At 46.0% G+C, this 20199-nt stretch overlaps 1 protein-coding gene across 6 annotated transcripts in view; it reads right to left on the bottom strand.

The window, feature by feature from the left end:
- The window catches only part of Kiaa1549l (KIAA1549 like), a 272186-nt gene that overhangs the window by 45885 nt on the left and 206102 nt on the right, over positions 1–20199 (bottom strand). For 4 of the 6 annotated variants that reach the window (XM_026787686.1, XM_026787682.1, XM_026787684.1 and 1 more), the window contains 4 exons: positions 19342–19469; positions 14226–14407; positions 11046–11263; positions 4562–4691 (listed from right to left, as the gene is read on the bottom strand). In XM_026787686.1, coding sequence (XP_026643487.1) covers positions 4562–4691; positions 11046–11263; positions 14226–14407; positions 19342–19469 — 658 coding nt within the window. The remainder of the gene's footprint in view (positions 1–4561; positions 4692–11045; positions 11264–14225; positions 14408–19341; positions 19470–20199) is intronic. The other 2 variants (XM_026787683.1, XM_026787687.1) reach the window with 1 other exon arrangement.

Below are 20199 nucleotides of genomic sequence, written 5' to 3'. Positions count from 1 at the left end.
AAAGACAAAATGTTTTAAAATTTTAGAGGCTTTTTCCCTCTTTCTACATTAGTCTGATATTCCGTTTTCTACCTGCTATACTCATTAGGAGGAATTCAGTTCAAAGCCCAAAGTGGTTTAATTATCTAGCCTGCCTGTTAAGAGTGGTTAGTTTAGGACATCTTTTTAGACGTAATTCATCCTTTTATCACGAGTGTGTACTCTTCGAGAATGACTACTAATTAGGTCACAGTCACTCAGTGTCCTGGCTGATGGAGTGAAGAGGAAGTTCAGAATTGCTGCTGCAAAACATGGCAGTTCCAAACTCTCGCGAGGCTCTCTCTGCTGCAGATCCAACAGCCCTCGCTGTATGGGGAGTTTTTCATTTAATATTTATTTATTTTTAGATTGTTTTCATACAATAGATATTGTTCATGCTCTTCCTCTGCTGCAGCACCTCAAAGGTCCTCCCTACCTCTCTATCTATCCAACTTCATTCTCTTCTCTTTTTGTCCTCTCTCAAAAAAACCCACCAAGAATGAAAATCAGAACAAATAAAAACTAATACAACAAAAATTACAAAAATGAAACAAAAAGCACACACAGAAACACATGCAGTCCATTTGTGTTGTCACCTACTCCTGAGCATGAGACCTGCCTGAGTGTGACTGATTTCCCCAGGCCAGGCCATCAGAAAACGCTGATTTCCCCTTCCCTGGCAGGTATCAATTGCACGTAGCTTCTTGGTTAGGGTGGGACTGTGCCTGCTTCCCCTTCCTAGGGCTGAGATTTCATCTGGCTGGAACCTGTGCAGGTCTGATGCATGCATCATTCATATGAATTCTGTGAATTCATATGTGGATCAGTCCTGCTGTGTCTGGAAGACACTGTTTCCTTGGAGTCACCCACCACCTCTGGCCCTTGTGATTTTCCACCTCCTCTCCTGGATAGATCCCTAAGCCTTGAGGGGAGGGGTCGATAAAGACATCCTGTTTATGCTGAGTGCTCCAAAGACTCTCACTCTCTGCTCATTGTCCGTTTGTGGGTTTCTGTGTTAACTGAAACTTTCTGTGAGAAGAAGTTTCTCTGATGTGGGTTAAGCGATGCTGTAATCTGCATCCTAGCCTAGTGTGGCAGCTGTTGGTCCCTAGGACAGAACAGCTCTGTGGGTGAGCGAGAGTCACAGATGACTGGAGATGTCCTTGAGGGAAGAATTGAAAGGGGCAGTGAAGAGAAACTAGGGGGGCCCTGGGGCCAAGCCAAGAGGCCAAGCCCTGAGGGGATGGAGGTGGGCTGGAAGGAGGCCATGGGGATTTTGAAGCAACCCAGGCTGCCTTCCATCCTGTGGCTAAGATTTGCTTGTGCAGCACACTTTACCTGCCCTTTTGGGTATTTATTCATTTATTTTTATATGCAGGCTTTTCGTTTGGGATTTTAAAGTAGTCAACGTTGGGTAAAATGAAAATTAAATCAATTTCCCTGAGTTTTTTTTTTCTTTTGTTTTGTTTTGTTTCCACAGCATTGAGTTTTCTTAACCTAGCAGAAAGGACTAAACATTTTGGCCTGGTTTGAGATCTCCAGACCCAGGAGGCAGAATGGCACATTTCCAACCTTGTGACAGGTTTTCTTTTGCCAGGAGAGCCTTGACACTCTTGGAAACGGATGCATTGCTTATCACTACTACTCACTCCTTCCTCTTCTTTATTTTATTTTTGGTTTTTCGAGAAAGCGTTTGTCTGTGGCTTTGGAGTCTGTCCTGGAACTAGCTCTTGTAGACCAGGCTGGCCTCGAACTCACGGAGATCCACCTGTCTCTGCCTCCCGAGTGCTGGGATTAAAGGTGTGTGTCACCACCACCTGGCTCTTCCTTTTCTTTATTTGCTGATCTTTTTATCTACATGTAAGGTCTTCTACACAAGGATTCCTCTGAGACATGACACCTTACCTACCACAGAGGTTCAGAAATACAGGACACTGCACAGCAGGAAGGGGGTATTGGGTATGGAGAGTTCATGTTGCATGTTGTCTAAGAGCATGAGCCCTGCAAGTCAGACAAACCATGGATCTAGTCTGAGACCCAGTTTCCTCTTCTGTGCCAGGGGTATAATGATGGGAAACCATGAACATTAGCTATATAGCCCACATAAATCGATCTGAATAGGACTTGGTCTGTACTGTGCAGTCGAGAAAGGCTGGCTACTTTTCATGAAAAGTGAAGAGGCTCAGGAAGAGACCAGAGAGTCCTTAGTCTATATTCTAAAGTCTTAGAATTATTTCCTATGTGAGCATTTTTACATGTTTTAAAAATAACAGATATTTCTCAAAGAAAAGTATACACACACATGAAAACACATGTACATGTTCACACACATAAAGATGAACAATCTATTATTCTAGGTAGTTCACTGACCTGACCTTCTGAAGCTTAAATGCTACATGGCTAAAAATGTGTTGTGTTCTTTCAAGATAAGTAGGGAAACTTCTGGCCTATTTCCTCATAACTGTAAAAGTGTCCCTGCCCAACTCTTACAAGAAACCTATTCATTGTTATCTTGGATAAAGAGCCTAGCATGTCTCGGGTTTGAGAGGAAGAAAATGTCTCTTAAACTAAGAAAGTTCTAGGATGCTTTTGGCCTCTTGGCAGGGGTGGAAGGTTGAAAACTGAAAACTTAGGCTGATTTTTCTAAAGCCAAGCTCTCATTTGCTTGTTTATTTATTAGTGTGTGGATGCAGGAGGTAATGTGTGTGTGTGGTATGTGTGGGAATGTGTGTGGAGCTGTGGGTTGGAATGCATATGGCATGCACACGTGTGTGTAGCCTGTGGAGGCCCGAGGTTGATGTGAGTTCTTCTCTGTTACTCTTCCACCTTCTTCATCGAGACAGGGTCTCAGTCAAACTCAGAGCTCATTGACACGGCAAGTCTTGCTAGCCAGCTTGCTTTGGGGACCCTTTGTCTCTGCTTCCCAAATCACAAGCTGCCATGTCTATCTGGCATGCACATGGCTTCTGGGCTTTGAACTTCCATCTTCCCAGTTGTGTGGAGAGTCCTTTCTCAGATTACTTCACCTCAGTTTTTGAGACAGGGTCTCTCATTGAATTTGAAGCGCATCTTTTCGGTTAGGCTGGCCGGCCACTGACCTCTGGGGCTGAGGTCACAGGCATTTGTAGCCGAGCTTGACTTTAACACAGGTGTTTGAGGATCCAAACTCAGGTCCTCTTGTTTGAGAGCAGACCCTCTCACCCACCGAGTCATCTCCCTAGCTCAGAAATATTTCTTACAAAGGAAAAAAAACCTCTGTTAAATGAGTTTAGCAGTTTAAAAGCAAAGATGTGACATCCAAGGATGTGGTCAGAGTGTCCAGAGTTTTGTAAAGTGAAAACCTCAAGCTGTTCAGTGAAAAAGAAACAAATGATTGGTAAGCATCTCTGAAGAAAAAGGATGAGCGGACCGGGGACACAGCTCAGCGGCAGAGTGCTTGCTGAATGAGTACAAGACCCTGGGTTTAGTGCTCGGCACTTGAGAAAAGAGAACATCTATCAACACAACAGTAGATTTTAATCAAGAAAGATCATCACAGATTCAAATCACCTGTTCTAAATTGGACCATTTCAAAAGCCCATTTTAAGTGCTTAATCCAAACAAATCTCAAGAGGGAAAAATGTTGCCTTCAAATCAGCATGATATATTTTTTTTAAAAAAATCAAATGTCCTGTTCAAATCACCATCTCTCAAATTTTAAGTTTCTCTAGAATTTAAATTATTATTCTTGTTATAGAAAAATTAATTTTTAATTGAAGAAATATTTAAGAGAACGGGAAAGAAGTATCTTTTTCACGAAACTGTGAATATATGACGATTCTTTGACATTGTGGGGCAGAGAAAGGAGCAGTGTGCGCCTCCACCTCAAACGTGGAACCGTTCACATGAGCTCCTGGGTGCACCTCCAGGCTCAGGATGGCTCCATCTTGAGGGCAGGCACCGGATAGAGCCTCCACCTGGAGAAACCTAATGGGACGGAGGAGCGTTTGCAGTCTGGACATACCACTGAGCCCAGGCCTGTCACATGGAACCGGCTCTCACTGCCGGGTTTCTCATCGTTTCTATGGCTCACGGAGGAGTTATGAAACCAGGAACAGATCCACATTCTCACAACTGTTACAGATTAAATCAGCCAGTGTCCACACACTAATGTACTGCTATAAATCAGCCAGTGTCCACACACTAATGTACTGCTACAGCTCTTACCATGCTTCTTCTAGGAAAGGGAAGGAATTAAGACCATTTACAATCTCCCTTGAATTTCAGGTCAGTAATACACTGTTTGCAGAACAGAACAATTCGAAATCACGGTCTCTCTCACATGTTCCAAGAAGCTTACTTTGCAAAAGAGGAAAACAAATAAGAAACCACCACCTCCCCTGCCACAACACCCTCCCTTTCCCCAACATAAAAAGAAAGTAAAATAAAACATTGCAGGGCATCTTGAAACTCTCCAAACGTGGCAAACTGGAACACTCTGGGGTGCTGTAACCCTGCCTTTCTGGGGCAAGCTTGCATCCACCCCTGCCCACCAGACACTTACATCGTATCCACTGTTCCGGATGCCACGCCGGGGTCTCTCCCGTGTAACCAGAAGGTCCATCTCGGTTTCTCCTGGACTTGGGCTGTTCAGAGACTGCCGGCTTCGGTAGACAGAGTTCTTCATCTGTTGCCTGAAGGAAATCCAGCAACTGTTATGATGCAGCAAATGTCCCAACAGATGGAATTCTCCACCGATCCAAACCTACAGGCAACCGGTGGAGGCTGTGGATTGCTCTCACAATCTCAGAACTGATGGTACTCAGTCTTTGGCTGTCCCAGGAAGGGGAGAACGAGGCCCCCACCCCCACCCCCACCCCAGACGCTCAAGATGCTATAACTATTTGGCTGAATTATGTGTTCTTTCATATCAAATTAGGCAACGGCAATCAATTGGACCAGTGCAACCTCATCTAAAATTCTGCTGATGGCAAGGCCAGGGGTTCTCTGTTGACCTTCGAGGACAGCTAGCATTGCACAACAAACTTGCCTTTGCTGACTTTGTTGACTCAGCAGCCTCTTGTTACGTTTTTATCTTTTAGATTTCAGGCGTGGACTCCTATAATGTGTTATAAATGAAGCCTGTACAGAATGGTCTACTTTTAATGCTATGATTGTTGATCAATTTCTTTCCTATAATTACCATGTAGATTCTCTTCTTGGCGAAGAAAATAAGTCTGGAGGCAACTTGGGTCATATTCAGCTAGCGAGAAAACCAGTCATCAATTTTTTAATTAAAAAATTATTTATTTTTTACCAAGTGCCTAGTATGTGCTAAGTACCTGGAAACTAAGTGTCCATGATCCTGGTATGTCTACTGTTTATATTCCAATGGGAGAGACAACTGGCATGCTAACTTCAGAGTGATCAGTGTTATTAATAAAAAATAAGGAGGGCTGGGGAGGTGGCTTACTCAGTAAAGTGTTTGTCTTGCAAATATGAGGACCTGTGTTCAAGTCCCAGAATATTCAATAATAATAATGATAATAAACCAGGTGTGGTAGAGTATACTTGTAATCCCAGCATTGGGGAGGAAGAGCCAGGAGGATCCCTGGGGTTCCCTGGTTAGTCAGGCTAGCCTACGTGACAGGTTCCAAGACAATGAGAGACCTTGTCTCAACAAACAGTGGGTGATACCCAAAGGCACACACACACATACACACACACACACGCATACACACACACACACATACACACACACGCACACACACACACTCGTACAAATGAAAAAAAATAAGAAGCTGAGCCAGAGGGTAGCTAGGAAGGTTAGAGAAGGTCTCTTCAAGAGGTGACCTTATCTGAGTTCTAAATAGATCCAGCCCCTGAAGTGAGCACAGAGCTCTCTAGGCTCAGGTAGCAGGAGCTTGTTCAAGGTGTCAACTCAGTTGCCCATTGCATCTCTCAGAAGTCACAAGGTTACTGCCTTGTGTTGGCACCACAGATGCATGACCCTTGAGGGTTTGAATGCAGACGGTTGATTTTCAAGGTGGTTCTAGAAACTACCACCAGGGAGAGATAAGGAAGGGATGTATGAAAGTCAACAGAGGTAAATAAAGAGTCGACTCATAGTTAGGGTGCCTGGGGCTCAGATGCACCGGGAAAGGGTGGGAGATGGTGTCTTAATTATTTCTGTTCAATGGCAAGAGATGCCTGCCATTGAAAAGACACTTCATTCCATCCGCAGAGCTCAGAGGAAGATCCAGGCCTTGAGGAGGAGAAGGGCGGGACACGCAGGGACCAGGCAGGTCAGAAGGCAGAGGGAGGAGTGTAAGCAAAAGCCTTTAAATTGTGGCTTCTGAGAGACGCAATGGGCAAGGCAGGGAAGCAGCTGCTGGACGGTTATGGAGACTCCAGAAGCAGAAGGGTGGTCTTCGTTTGTCAAGTGCTTGGCTCTTGGCTCTTGACTGGGGAGGGTGGATCCTGGCTTAGCACGAGAGCCCCGAAAGCCGTCTAAAGGAGGTGGTTGAGGTGTGGGATTCCGACTGGAAGACACACTTGCAGGTGCCTTTTGTCACCAGGCACTGGGCAATCCTAGGCGAGGTGATTTCTCCCCTGCTCCCTGTATAAGCACCAAGCACAGAAACCAGAAACTATGGCTAGTATCACAGTGTTACTGACACCCCAGAATCCCTTGCCAGGGCACTGACCTCTCGGTTCTACTCTGGTATTGGCTGAGGATACACCACAGAACATTAGTTACACAGCATTTTTGGCTTCTGAAAGAAATCTCAGAAGAAGCAGTTACAAAGGCCGCAGACAGCCGGCGTAAAGGTGGCCGAGCACATAAATCCGGCCACAGACGGCACGTGCCTCAGACAGGCTGTCCGCTTTATGTCTCCACAAGAGAGCACAATGTAAAATTTTAACTAATTGTAGGGAAAAAAAGGACTTCAGAAAGTATTTTGAAAGATTTAGTGATCAGTTAACATTAGAATCTCAATTTTGCTTCTTTTTGCCGTTTCTTGGCTCTGAAGTTAAACGATGCCCCTGCACAGCAGACAAATGATTGCTTCGCGGTGCCCTGTTCTAGCGGGGTGGCTCACGGCGGAGTCTCTGAGGGTTGTGCTGTGAATAGCAATTAGCAGGCAACTCCAACCTGTGACAATGGATAAACAGCACGCGGCCATCTGGAGCCACACCCCCGAGCCACAGCTCTAAGTTCCGTCCTTTTCTGTTAGGCTACTCTGCCAGCTCATATCTTTCCGTTCTCTCTCTCCTGCCTCTCCCAAGCCCCTCTAGCTCATGGCTGTCTTGTTTCCCTAAGTAGTGAACACTTGAATGATTTTTTCAGACCATTCCTAGTGCTATAGAGACAATGAATCATTTCTTCAATGGACACCTGCTGAGAGATAACTACACACACACACACACACACACACACACACACACACACACCACCACCACCACCACCACCAGCAGCAGCAGCAGTCCACCATGGAACCTTAGGCAGCCGGCCTGAACTTATGTTGAAGAGTCTAGACACAGCTCCCAGGGAAAAGCTTTGAAAAAAAAATTCTTTGAAAGTGTTGTTTGTCTCTCCAGTGATTCTCAAGCAAGAAAGCCATGAAGATGAGCCCCCACGTTGGTCCACCAGAGAGCCCTGAAGCAGAGTCCTCAAAAGCAAAGTGCAAAATAAAGTTGCTACCAGCCTCCTTGCCAAGTCCATGTTTTCTTTCCCTCCTCCCACAGCTATTGAAATGGTGACATGTGCATCGTGAACCCTGTCACGCTGTGATTTTATGTTCTCGGTTTGTCATACAAGTCAGCCAAACCTGACAAATGGGGCCCTGGCTTAGATCGCCCCCCTTTTCTCTTTACTGAACATCCATTATGTTGGTTCAGTTTATTCCCAGTTCCCAACTTGGTTTTGTTGCTTTCACCCAATCCTGCTGAAATGGTATTGTAAAATTTCTTTTCTGCTTTTAAAGCAAATACCCATTCAGGCCAGGGTCTGCCCTGCTGTTTCTGGTGTATGGAGCATGCACCTGCCGTGGCTTCATGGTAGCTGGAGTGTCAGCGTGCCCAAAGCCAGGGGATCGTCAAGGAGAATGCACCCTGGGAAGAGGCAGTCTCAAATTAGGGAAGTGTTGCAGGCAGGCAAGAAAGGAAGAGAGGTGGGCATGACAAGCTTTGCTACGCTTCCCCTCATTGCCCACTAGGGGAGGTCACTGCCTAGTCAGCCACAGAGCTTGGAGACAGCTGTCACGCTTTGAATGCTTTCCTTTTCTAAAATTCGTGTTAAAATTTGGTTGCTCCTGGAAACTTATTCCTATGGTTAACTTTTATAGAGCTGGAAGGTTCTACAGACACTGGGGGAGGAGTCACCATCAGTCTTACCCTGCTGGGAACACTCAAGGTACAATAATGACTGACCTGTCAAGATGTGTGTACTGGCACAATAGTGGCAAAAATGGTGTGAGAGGAACCAAACATACACACACACATACACACATACACACACACATATACACATACACACACATACACACACATACACACATACACACACATACACACATATACACACATACACACACACACACATACAGACACACACACACACACACATATTAAATTTAAAGCCCATTACATAAGATGGGCCCCAGGTCTGGTGTCTTTAACTGTGCCAAAAGCCTGTGACTGCCTAGTCCCAGCTCCTATAGGGAGAACCTAGAGCTATTATTCTGCTAAATAGACATAGTAATAAATTAATCCCTGAGTTCTTTTTAAAAACTATCTTTACTTATTCTCATTTTATGTGTACGAGTGTTCTACTGTGTGTGTGTGTGCACGTCACATTCATGCCTGGTGCCCACAGAGGCCAGAGGGCATTAGAAGCCTTGAATCTGGGGTTACAGATGAAGGTGAACGGCTGTATGATTACTGTGACCCACACTCAGGTGTCCTGAGAGAGCAGTGAGGGCTCTCGGCTACTCAGCTCTCGCTCCCTCCCAGATCCATGAGCTCTTATTTTCAGACTCACGGATTAGCACATCACCACCCAGACCTCCTCCAAGAAGCTTCTCTTCAAAGACCAGCAACTAGTCAGCACGCAGAGAAAAAGAGTGGAGTGCTCATCTCTAAACGGTGCAGCTACACCACACCAAGTTCCCTCACTGAGGAAGAGGATGTGAGAAGATGGTAAGAGCCAGAGGTAGTAGGTATCTGTAGCAAAGCTATGTTTGCTAGACATGACAGTGCAGTTACACACACGAACTCACAAACGCTGTGCTTGCATGCATAAGACCTGTACTGGATCAAGCCAGCCCAAATCCCAGAATGGGAGAGGCTCATGAAGTCCCACCCTTGCTAATGGGAGAGGGAGAGTCACTTCTCTTTAGGGATGCAGGCTACCCATGCTCCCATAGATGGTTCCACACCCACACACATACAGGTTGCACTAAATGGACTTAGAAGATACTAAATTTGTTAAAAAAAAAAAAAGAAAGAAAAAGAGAGCATGGAAGTTCAGAGGAAAAAGGAGGATGGTAATGAGTTGGAAGAAAAGAAATGGATGGTTGTTTGGATCCAATTGTACTATATGCATGTATGAATAAGAAATAAAATATTTAATTAAAATTTATTGCTTTTTTTTAAAATCAGTGTTAGGAGGCAGAACCTTTGGCCAGCGACAGGGTCACAGAGTCTCATGGGGCACATCAATGATGTGGTTTGAATGAGAACGGTTCTCATAAACTCATACATTTGATTGTTTGGTCTCAGTAGGTGGAAATGTTGGGGAAGGATAAGGGGGCGTGGCCTTGTTGGAATGGGCGTGGCCTTGTTGGAGTGGGTGTGGCCTTGTTGGAGTGGGCGTGGCCTTGTTGGAGGCAGTGTGTTACTAGGAGTGGACTTTGAGGTTTCAAAAGCCCATGCCAGGCCCAGGCTCTCTCTTTTTGTTTGCTTGTTGTTGACAGATCTGATGTAAAGCACCACAGGTACTGTTCCGACACCATGCCTGCCTGCTTCCTGCCATGATGATCATGGACTAGCTCTCTAAAACTATAAGCAAGTCCCCAGCTACATGCTTCCTTTTAGAAACTCTGCCTTGGTCATGGTGTCTCGTTCCAGCAATAGAACAGTGATTAACACAAAGAGCACTGTAGAAGAATGAGTTCAGCCCACATCTTTCTCCTTGCCCTTCCATCCTTCACCATGTGCTAACACAGCAGGAGCGCCTTTACCAGATTCTGGCACCTTGAGCTTGAGCTTCCTAGCCAGTGGAATTGTTAGAAAATGAACTTCAGCTGATTATATTATATATATTATAATATATTATTATATTATATTAAATTGCCAGACCTCAGGTATTTTTGTTACAGAAGCAAAGAACAGGTAGAGAGACAGCAATTCAATCCACTTGGCCTAGCTCGACCTCAGTGGGCCAGGCCCCGTTAAAGATACAGCAGCTCACACTGAAAGCCCCTCAGGTTTGTGGTCACACTTCCTGGGTGTCCCTCTTTTTCTTTCCTCAGACCTTACGTTCCATCAAGCGTGCGTCACGTTGACTACTGTCTGATACCCACCAGCTGACGACAAGTGTCAAATAACTAAACAGATCTATAAACAAATGAGACGGTCTGGCACGGAGTGCTGAGCCTCAGTGTGATAGGCACTTACTAAAGCTGATGGAAAGGTGAGGCATGAAAATTGCCTTCCTGTGCAGGAACCGCTCGCACAATTGAACAACGCAATGCCCCTTGATCTGATTGCATCACTAGGCAGGCGATAATTGCGTTTCACCCAGCTCTGAAATAGCCACGGCTTGAAAATACCATTAAGCTAAGGGACAATTGGGGTTGTCTGCCCCAGAATTTTTTTTATAGCAGCTTCAAGACTCATTATTGAGCACGTGCGTGTGGGGCCCAGATCAAAGGCTTGTAAAGATCAAAGTCCCAAGGTGAGATCAAGGGAGCATGGGTACAATGCCCAAGGTGTTCTCTGCCTTTGTCCCACATGTGACGTGGGGACACAAAGTACACTGCTACCTGTTTTTAGACTCTGCGAAGGGAGGACACACTTCCGGGTCTGGGTCCAAAACGTGCTCCACTTCCTTTGGGGCTTTCTCGTACATCTGCTTCCTTTCTGTCAGGCCTTTGCTTGTTTCCACTGCGGGGAAGTCATAATACCCCTTCCTCTTAGCTTTCAGGCGCAGTTTGTTCCGGTAGTGCTCAATGTCTGATTTCTGCTTCAGAGCCTTGTTCACCTTGGAGGAGAGAGAGAGGGAGAAGGGAGTCTCAGGACCACACCCGAGTCCGCATGGCAATAGACAAGAAGCTTTATGTCTACGGTCAGCTGACCAAAAAGACCAGAGGTGAAGTAGGGGGGAGCTTTTCTAGAAATTGTGACCTGACGTAAAAGCTCCTCGTCTACCACCCTCATATTAAATGGATCTGGCACTCAATGAAGTATCTTACATCCTTGCTTCCCACATCTCCCTGACTGCTGAAGTCCTATGCCTGTCCTATACCCTTAGCTAAGAGCCTTTATTGTCTTGGTCCCTACTCTGCCTATACCATGTGGTTCTTCAGTGTGGGAGCCCAGCTGCCTGGCTAGATCTTGGTGCCCTGAGTCCAGCTCTAGTTCTGAATAACCTCTGGCTTCCTCTGTCTGCTTAGTTGGGGCTCTCTGGATGAGTCTCAAAGTGGATTGGGATGGATGTGGCGGGAATGTAGAACAAATGTTCCGCTTTAGGGGCTTTTCCATATGATCCGCTTGCCCAGGAAAGGCAGTTCTGTAAACCCATGACTTTTTTAAGAGAGAGAGATTGCTATGAAAGTTTGTGTGGCTAAATGTCCTATGTTTTCTTTAAAATAACCTTTAAAAGAATTCCTGTAATTCATAAAAGAGAAACGTGGCCTTGGATTACCCTTCTCCCTCACTTATGTGTAAATCAGCCATCCCTAAGGGAAGGGAGAAGAATTACATTGCAATCTATGCCAAGCTCTGCTAGACAGCAAATTAGGAAGGGGTGCCAGCAAGGCCCATTCCTTTGACTGCCTGAGTGTAGCATGGAGCCACTTCTGAATGAGGGTCCGCATGTGTTCTCCCCATGTGACAGGGAGCTGGGTCTGGAGAGATGGATCTGCCCAGATTTCAGAGTCTGTTTGTATGATGTTCTATCATTAGGCTGGGACAAAGAGACCCAGGTATGGTGGCCATAATGAGAGCCTTAACTAGGCAAACAACAGTTAACTGTGCATTAATGCCAACTCCAGAGGCTTGTGTGTGGATAAGGGGAGGGGACACAACTCCAGAGGCTTGTGTGTGCATAAGGGCAGGGGATACACTGTGTCTCAGGGAAGATTACAGAGCTAAGGAACAGGAAGGACACATTGTGACCAATTAATTCTTTCTCATTAGAAAAAAGAATAATAATGAAACAAAATGTTAGTAATGATAACAAAGAGTTTGTTTATGTGTTAGTCACTGTTGCTTTCTGGATAGCAGACCTTTGTGTGAATGGGGGCGTTCTCCTCACTGCTCACTTGCCTAGACAGAGACAGTGAGTGGACAAGCTGGAACTCCACCTCTGGCAAGACAGCTCTCGAGGCCACACTTTCTAAGCACAACACTGTTTCTAGTGATGGACTTGAGTATAAGTTAGGAGAGGAAAGAAGTGCTCCCCAAGAGTCAGGGCAACTGAACTCCCGCCATCAATGTGCCCTTGAGCCAGCACCCACCCTTCAGCCTTCAGTTTCTGACTGAAAATACAGAAGCTGGGGCAGAAGTGTTGCTGATGAAGTGTGTAAGGGAACCTCAGCCCATCACAGCGTAAGGCCAGTCCAGCCTTTCTGCTCAGAAAAGAGGTCCTTCCTGCAGCACACATACAGCTGCACACAGCACTGCCACAAGTGTCCTGGCTGTGGGAAAGAAGCCCCGGTGTGCATTTGTGACACCCAGCTGTACAGGGCTGTAGTAGGTCCCTTGGAGTGTGATAAGAAAGAAGCTTTAGGCCTTGCGAATTTCCCAACAGCTTCAGGTGACAATAGCAGGGTAGAAATGAAAAGAACAATCAACCTAATGCTTTAGCATCAGGAAAAGCTGTGTGTTATACACATGTGTGCATACATGTATAACATAAATATGCAAAGTGACCCCATGTGAACACATGTAAAGATTCATCCATGCGTGCATACATGTATAACATAAATATGCACAAGTGACCCCATGTGAACACATGTAAAGATTCATACATGTGTGGATACAGTTATAACATAAACATGCACAAGTGACCCATGTGAACATACGTAAAGATTCATACATGTGTGCATACATGTATAACATAAACATGCAAAGTGACCCCATGTGAACATATGTAAAGATTCATAAACACTTTTTTAGCTAATTGATAATTCTACTGCTGAAGGAAGATAGAGGAATGATGTTTTCAACCCAATTTCCTGTTCTTTGTGCGAGTTAACGCTCTTCTCCCTTACCTATAATCAATCATCTATTATCTCTAATTTTCTTTGATAAAATCTCTCACAGACGGACAGATGTTTTAAATCTCATCACAGATTCAACCAGTTGCTCGATGAGCCCCCAGATCCACCTGTCTGTCCCCCAGTGCTAAAATGGCGGATCGCACTGGTGTGCCCCACTTTTCAGTGGGTGCTGGTCTCGGGCTTTCATGGTAAGCACTCACCAATTCATCAGCTCCCCAGGAAAGTTGATTGACATTGACACCACCCAGACAGCAACCATGGGGCTATTTCAAGCTTGCTAATAGAAATCGATGTCATTTCAGAGTCTCTAGTGGCCATCTCCCTGTCCAAACGACAGTGCGTTCTCATTTCCTCTCAGCTCGCCCTCCTCCTATTACCCCAACAACATGGATCTAATGGGCGCTGAAATGTCCAGGAGTGCAGTATCGAGAGGCTGCAGACCGCACTCAGGAGGGTGGCGGAAAGAAGGCCTTCTGATACCTGCTTTTCTAATCGCCAGGTTGGGAAGGTTTGCTCTGAGCTTTTCACGGCAGGTGGAAAATGCCATGAACAAACTCACTCTGGATGATCTGTATTTCGTATCATTGAGGCCTGGTGCATGCAGGGGTACAAACGCCCCCCACAGCCTGAGGCCGGACACAAGCTGCGTGCCACACGCTGAGGGGCCACTGAAATCCCCGAGCTCCAGCTGGACTCTCCAAGCAGGTCACAGGTGCTCACCTCACCATTGAGTGCCGCTGAGGACTCCTGCCCCCTGTCTGCCGCAGGGTGCACTACGGGCAGAACGGACGGTTTGATGGCTATGAGCTGCACGGATCCAGAGGACGTGTCAAAGGGATCTGCTGGTGCCTTGCCTGCACTGTCGAAGAGACCCGCTCCCTCCTCTTCATCACTTGCTGTCACTAAAGCAGGCAGAACACATGGGTTTTAGGATGTAGGGAACTGCAGGACTGGATTCTGCTCATGGCTCACCTTTACATTTAAGGGCTGGTGTTTTTGATCTCAGTCATTTTGACAGGTGTAAGATGGTATCTCAGAGTCGTTTTGATTTGCATTTCCCTGATGGCTAAGAATGTTGAAGACACCAATATTAGCTTATGCTGGAGAAGATGTGGAGTAAGGGGAACACTCAACCATTGCTGGTGGGAATGCAAACTTGTACAGCCTCTTTGGAAATCAGTATGGCGGTTTCTCAGAAAATCAGGAATCATCCTACCTCAGGATCCAGCATTACTACATACTTGCAAAGGATGCTCAACCATGCTACAAGGATATTTGTTCAATTATGTTTATAGCAGCATTATTTGTAATATCCAGAACCTGGAAACAACCTATGGGCCTCTCAACTGAAGAATGGATAAAGAAAATGTGGCACATTTACACAATGGAGAACTAGTCAGCAGCAAAAAACAATGACATCTTGAAATTTGCATGCAAATGGGTAGAACTAGAAGAAACTATCTTGAGTGAGGTAATCCTGGCCCAGAAAGATGAGCATAGTATGTACCCACTCATAGGTGAATACTAGCTGTAAAGCAAAGGATAAAGAGTCTATAGTCCATGACCCCAAGAAGCTAAGTAACAAGGGGAACCCTAAGAGAAACATACATAGATCCCCTGGGGATGGGGAAATAGACAAGATCTCCTGAGAAAATTGGGAACATGGGGGTGGAAGGAGAAGGGAAGGTGGAAGGGGAGGAGAGAAGAGAAGGGGAGGGGGGAGGAGAACTTGAGGGAATGGGATAGTCAAGATGGAGGAAGGACAGAGACAGAGAACAAGGAAAGAGAGATCTTGATTGAGGGAGCCATTATGGGGCCAGCAAGAAACCTGGCACTAGGGAAATTGTCAGGAATCCACAGGGATGATCCCAGCTAAGATCCTAAACAATAGTGGAGAGGGGGCCTGAACTGGCCTTGCCCTGTAGTCAGAGTGATGACTATCTTAAATGTCACTAAAGAACCTTCATCTAGCCACTGATGGAAGCAGAGGCTGAGACCTGCAGTGGAGCACTGGGCTGAGCTCCTAAAGTCCAGCTGAAGAGTGGGAGGAGTGAGACTATGAGCAAAGAGGTCAAGACCATGATGGGGACACCCACTGAAACAGCTTGTCTGAGCTAATGGAAGCCTTCCAACTCTGGTCTGACAGTGAGGGAACCAGCATAGGACCAAACTAGGCCCTCTGAGTGTGGGTGACAATTGTAAGGCTGGGGCAGACTGTGGGGCCACTGACAGTGAGACCAGGATTTGTCCCTACTGCTTGTTCTGGCTTTTTGGAACCCGTTCTCTCTGGAGGGATACCTTGCTCAGCCTAGATATAGGGGGAGGGCCTTGGTCCTGCTTCAAAGCAATGTGCTAGACTTTGTTGACTCCCATGGGAAGCCTTAGCCTCTCTGAGGAGTGGGTGGGGGATGGGATAGGAAGTGGGAAGGGGGTGGAACAGTGGAGGGAGCAGGAGGAGGGGAGAGAGTGGGAAAGGGATTTGGCATGTAAAATGAGAAAAGATAGTTTTTTTTAAAAAAAATTAATATATATATAAGAAAAATTTAAGGTCTGTACTACTTATCCAGTTATTGTATTATCAGTGGGTAAGGGAGAATTGTCAAGGTTGCACTTAAACAGAAAGAAAAAAATTCTTTCAAAATGAGGATAGAACACATTTGAAATCAATAAAAAGCAAATTTGTTCTCTATGTTTATAGAAATGAGAAAAGCAAATTTGGCCAAGCTCCACATCTATCCCTCAGTCTGGTCGCGGCTACAATAACAGCCGTCAGTCTCGTCTCTGCTGACAAAGCTGTCACATTTTGCGCCGCGGTAAACGACAAGTTTCCCGGGTCGTTAGCTGCGCATCCTGCTTTTGGTTGCTCTGTTTCTCCTTCTGAAGGCTGTTCCTCAAACAACTTAGCTCTTTCGTTCTTTTCTTGTCTATGACAAAAGAGGGCCGTGAAACAGCCACCAAAGAGACTAGCGCACAGCCACGGACTACTCCGCTAATTCCACAGACTCGTTGCCTCCTACGCGTGGGCGAATTAATTCTCCCATCTGACAAACCATTCTGCAGCGACGGCTGCAAGACACAAGTTGGCTTCGTGCTTCCATAACTAAACTGACAGAAGTTGCACCAGGTCCAGCCATAGCTAGCCGATTTACTTGTCTTTTAAACAGTTTTCTCATGAAGCAGGCATAAGAACGACAGTAAGATAAATCAGGCCTGTTTAAGCAACTGAATTAGTAGGCATCTTGGAAGCAAAATAGGTATTACATAAAATATGAATGTAGCCGAAGTGTGTTTATCTTTCCTCCTACCTGCTCAAGAGACTTGAGATGTTATTTAAATTATCAAGAAATACAGCTCGTAGATCATTCTGTCCATTACAATTGCAGAGGATCTGTCAAGTTCAACCAAGGAAGTAGCTGTGTGATAACGCAGCTAAGATGACCTATAGACTAACCATGGGTCATAGCTGAACATTTTAAAGGTTTCGTAGGTTGGTGTGTAAATACCAGGTCTCTAAGCGGCCGGCCACTGAGAGAGGGACGTGTCTATCAGAAGGGTCACTAGATGCACATGCATTTTACAGGGTCGTATTACTATGTAATATGTGCGTGGCCACCTTCAGCAGCCACTTCCTGTCAACTGCTGCAAAGGCCTTCCATAGCAGCGGGTTTCCAAGATGCTCCCTTTCTCACTACCTGATACTAATACCTACAGTGATAGCGCTGAGCTTCGCAAGCAAGAGGGGAATGATGGTCACATAACAACAGTGCATTGCGTCCAAGCCTTAGTTAGAAAATAACACGATGGCTTCCACCTGGTTCTCTCTTGAGTCACTTATTCAGAAAAACCACTGACCACGTTCTGAGGCTCTTCAAGCAGCCCCGTGGAAACATGAGGTGGCCTCCCACCAGCAGACACGGGAATGAGCCATCTTTTTATCACTATAGCCCAAGCCAACGTGACTGTGATTGCATGCCACACCCCAGGTCAGAACACTTTGGCCAGCTCCTAGTAAGTTTCTGACCCACAGACATTATACAAAATGATAATGCAGACCACAAACAAAGGTCTCTAGTTTGTGGGTAACTCAAAATAGCTTCAAGAAGTCCCTGAAACCGACCAGATTCACTACGCTCCTCTCTCGCGAGAGTAAACAATAAAGACCGTGGAGAGTTCGCTCTCAGGCAAGCCAAGCTGCAAAGACTTGAAGACCAGATGGGCTGCCTGGAGGAAGCAGAAACCAGCGGAGCTGCCTGGCAGTTTGAGTCTCTTGGAAGGGACAGTCTTCAGCTGCTGAGCTGCCTGCAGGCTGTGCAGTGTGCTCCGGGTCCCCTGCCTTGTGAGCTGTCACCCGTGCTATAGTGGGCTTTGGTGATGCAGCTGTCTGGGGGTCCTTTCCGTTCCTGTAAGAAACCCCTCACCCATATTCCTTTTAGTACCCCCCTTCCTAAATATAATATTACATTTAGTTTAGAAGTTCAAGTACCTGCGCTTGGTAAGAAAAACATCTTACTTGTTTTATTTATTTATTTACTGAGGCAGATATTCTTGAACTCATGGCAATCTTCCTGCCTCAGCTTCTCAAGTGCTGAGATTACAGTCACGAGTCACCACACCTGCCATTCATGCTGGTTTTTTTGTTTTGTTTTGTTTCTTTCAAAAGCCTACCTGTTATACCCAACCTTCTCACTTAGATTTAAACATCTTCATGAAATGGGCTCTAAAATTATCATGTAGCTAGGCTAACTAATGAGACCACGGGACCACAAAAACCCATGCCAGCCACTTTGCTGGCATAACAGTGTGTTTTCCTTTTCGAGTTCACCAGAGAACAAGAGTAGAAGCCATGGATGCAATAAGCCTGGCAGGAAACAAGAACAGTCTGTACATCAACATTTATTAATTAATCTTAGCTACCCTGCCTCTAGATTGGACACTAAACCACTCGGCAGTAGTGTCTCAATATTCCACGGGGGCCATATTCACAGACAGAGCGCTCAGTTCTTTTTGTAGCCTGGCCATGTGAAGGAAGATGCACTCTGTCTCCACAGTCCCACTCAGCGCTGGTTTCTTCCGTCCTTCGGTCCACCTCCCGATCCAGTCAAATATATATCAGCCATGTCCTTTCTAAACTCTTACTTTAGGAGTGAAATGAACTGCTTGAGTATCCCAGCAGAATCAGTCACACAGCTAAATTAATTAACTAATTGATTAGGGGGTGCACTTGGCCGCTATGATGTTTAATTTTGAAGCAGGGTCCCACTTAGTTGTACAGGTCAGCCTCAAATGTCTGAGCTTTCTTGCTTCCGGCTTCTGAGTAGCTGGGATTACAGTCGGATACAACAGGATGCCCAGCAAGGCTGATTTGTTTTTTATAATATATTTGTTTGTTTGTTTTTATGATAGACCTGTTAGTTAAATTTTCAGTATCTGGATTCACAGGCACACAATGAAGCCCCTGGGACTTGTTAAGGGGTTAAGGGCAGGAAGTTGGGAGAAACCTTCCAAGATGGGCAGCATTTTGGAGATCCATCTGTTTGTTGGCCTTGGCGTTGGAAGTCATGTCATTTAACCCAAGAATGAGAAAAAGCCGGAAGCAAGCATCACTGTGTTCTAAAACGATGTTTTCCTCAGGAAGTGTGCCCTTCTTTACACTGGAGGAACTGAAGCTGACTCGGAGAAGGATACAGAAATCACTCAGCACCTCCCAGCTGCCTCCAGGCCTCATGGGGCAGGATAGAGAGGCCCAGAGTGAGCACACAGTGAGTGCATACGTGTGCAAGCATGTGTGTGCTTACACGGGAGGGATTGGAGAGGTACTTGGTGGGGTACTTCTCACCATTTCTCTTCCTGGCCTCCTCCTTTGTCACTTTCTGCTGTGTCATTCCGTTCTGGGGTGAGCGCCTCCCCGAGCTGGGCTTCCCTGATTCGTTGCTGATGACAGAACCATTCTCACTGGGCGACCTGCTGGAAGTAACCATAGCAACAGGGTAGACAGTAAGTTTCGACAAGAACAGCCTCCTCTCAAGGTTATGTTATTTGTACAGTTTATGTCTGCAGGCTTTTTCCTTCCTGTTTCAGTGGCAAAGAAGAAATGATACAAAAGACAAAAGAAACAAAAGCCACCCACACGCACCCACGCTCGCTCACAGGCGGGGTAGCCGGTTGTCCGGAAGTACACTTGCTGTTTTAGGCTCTCTAGACAAGTTCAATGAGCCCGGCCCTCGATCCCAGCTCTGTTTCATTAATCCACCACCTACCTCGGTAACTGCGGAGATAGTAGTGACATTGGCTGTGTAACACACCCTCCTTTCACAAGCTCTCTGGATGCTGAGTGTTTGCTCACATGAGCATCTTCAGCCAGGCATAAAACATGGTCCTCTTTGGCTGTTCACCACAGCACAGACCTACATGGCCAGTACAGATATAGTCTTCCCATTATGGGGTCTCCACTGTCTGCTAGTCACCCTTGAACACTCCTGACTACCTACTACGTGTGTTCTGAAGCACTGATTTGAGCTGCACATTCCTCCAGGGAAAACCTCCTGTTGCCTTTTTTCTGTGCAGAGCATCACACCGGGTAGACGAGTCTACTGACATCTAGGGCAAACAGCTGGCGTGCCTACTGTGTGCCAGGGACTATGTTGAGGGCAAACAGCTGGCGTGCCTACTGTGTGCCAGGGACTATGTTGAGGGC

This window comes from Microtus ochrogaster (assembly GCF_000317375.1).
Source record: "Microtus ochrogaster isolate Prairie Vole_2 chromosome 14 unlocalized genomic scaffold, MicOch1.0 chr14_random_1, whole genome shotgun sequence".
Classification (NCBI taxonomy): domain Eukaryota; kingdom Metazoa; phylum Chordata; class Mammalia; order Rodentia; family Cricetidae; genus Microtus; species Microtus ochrogaster.
The sequence above is the reverse complement of the archived record's forward strand: the minus strand, read 5'-3'. Positions and strand labels throughout refer to the sequence as shown.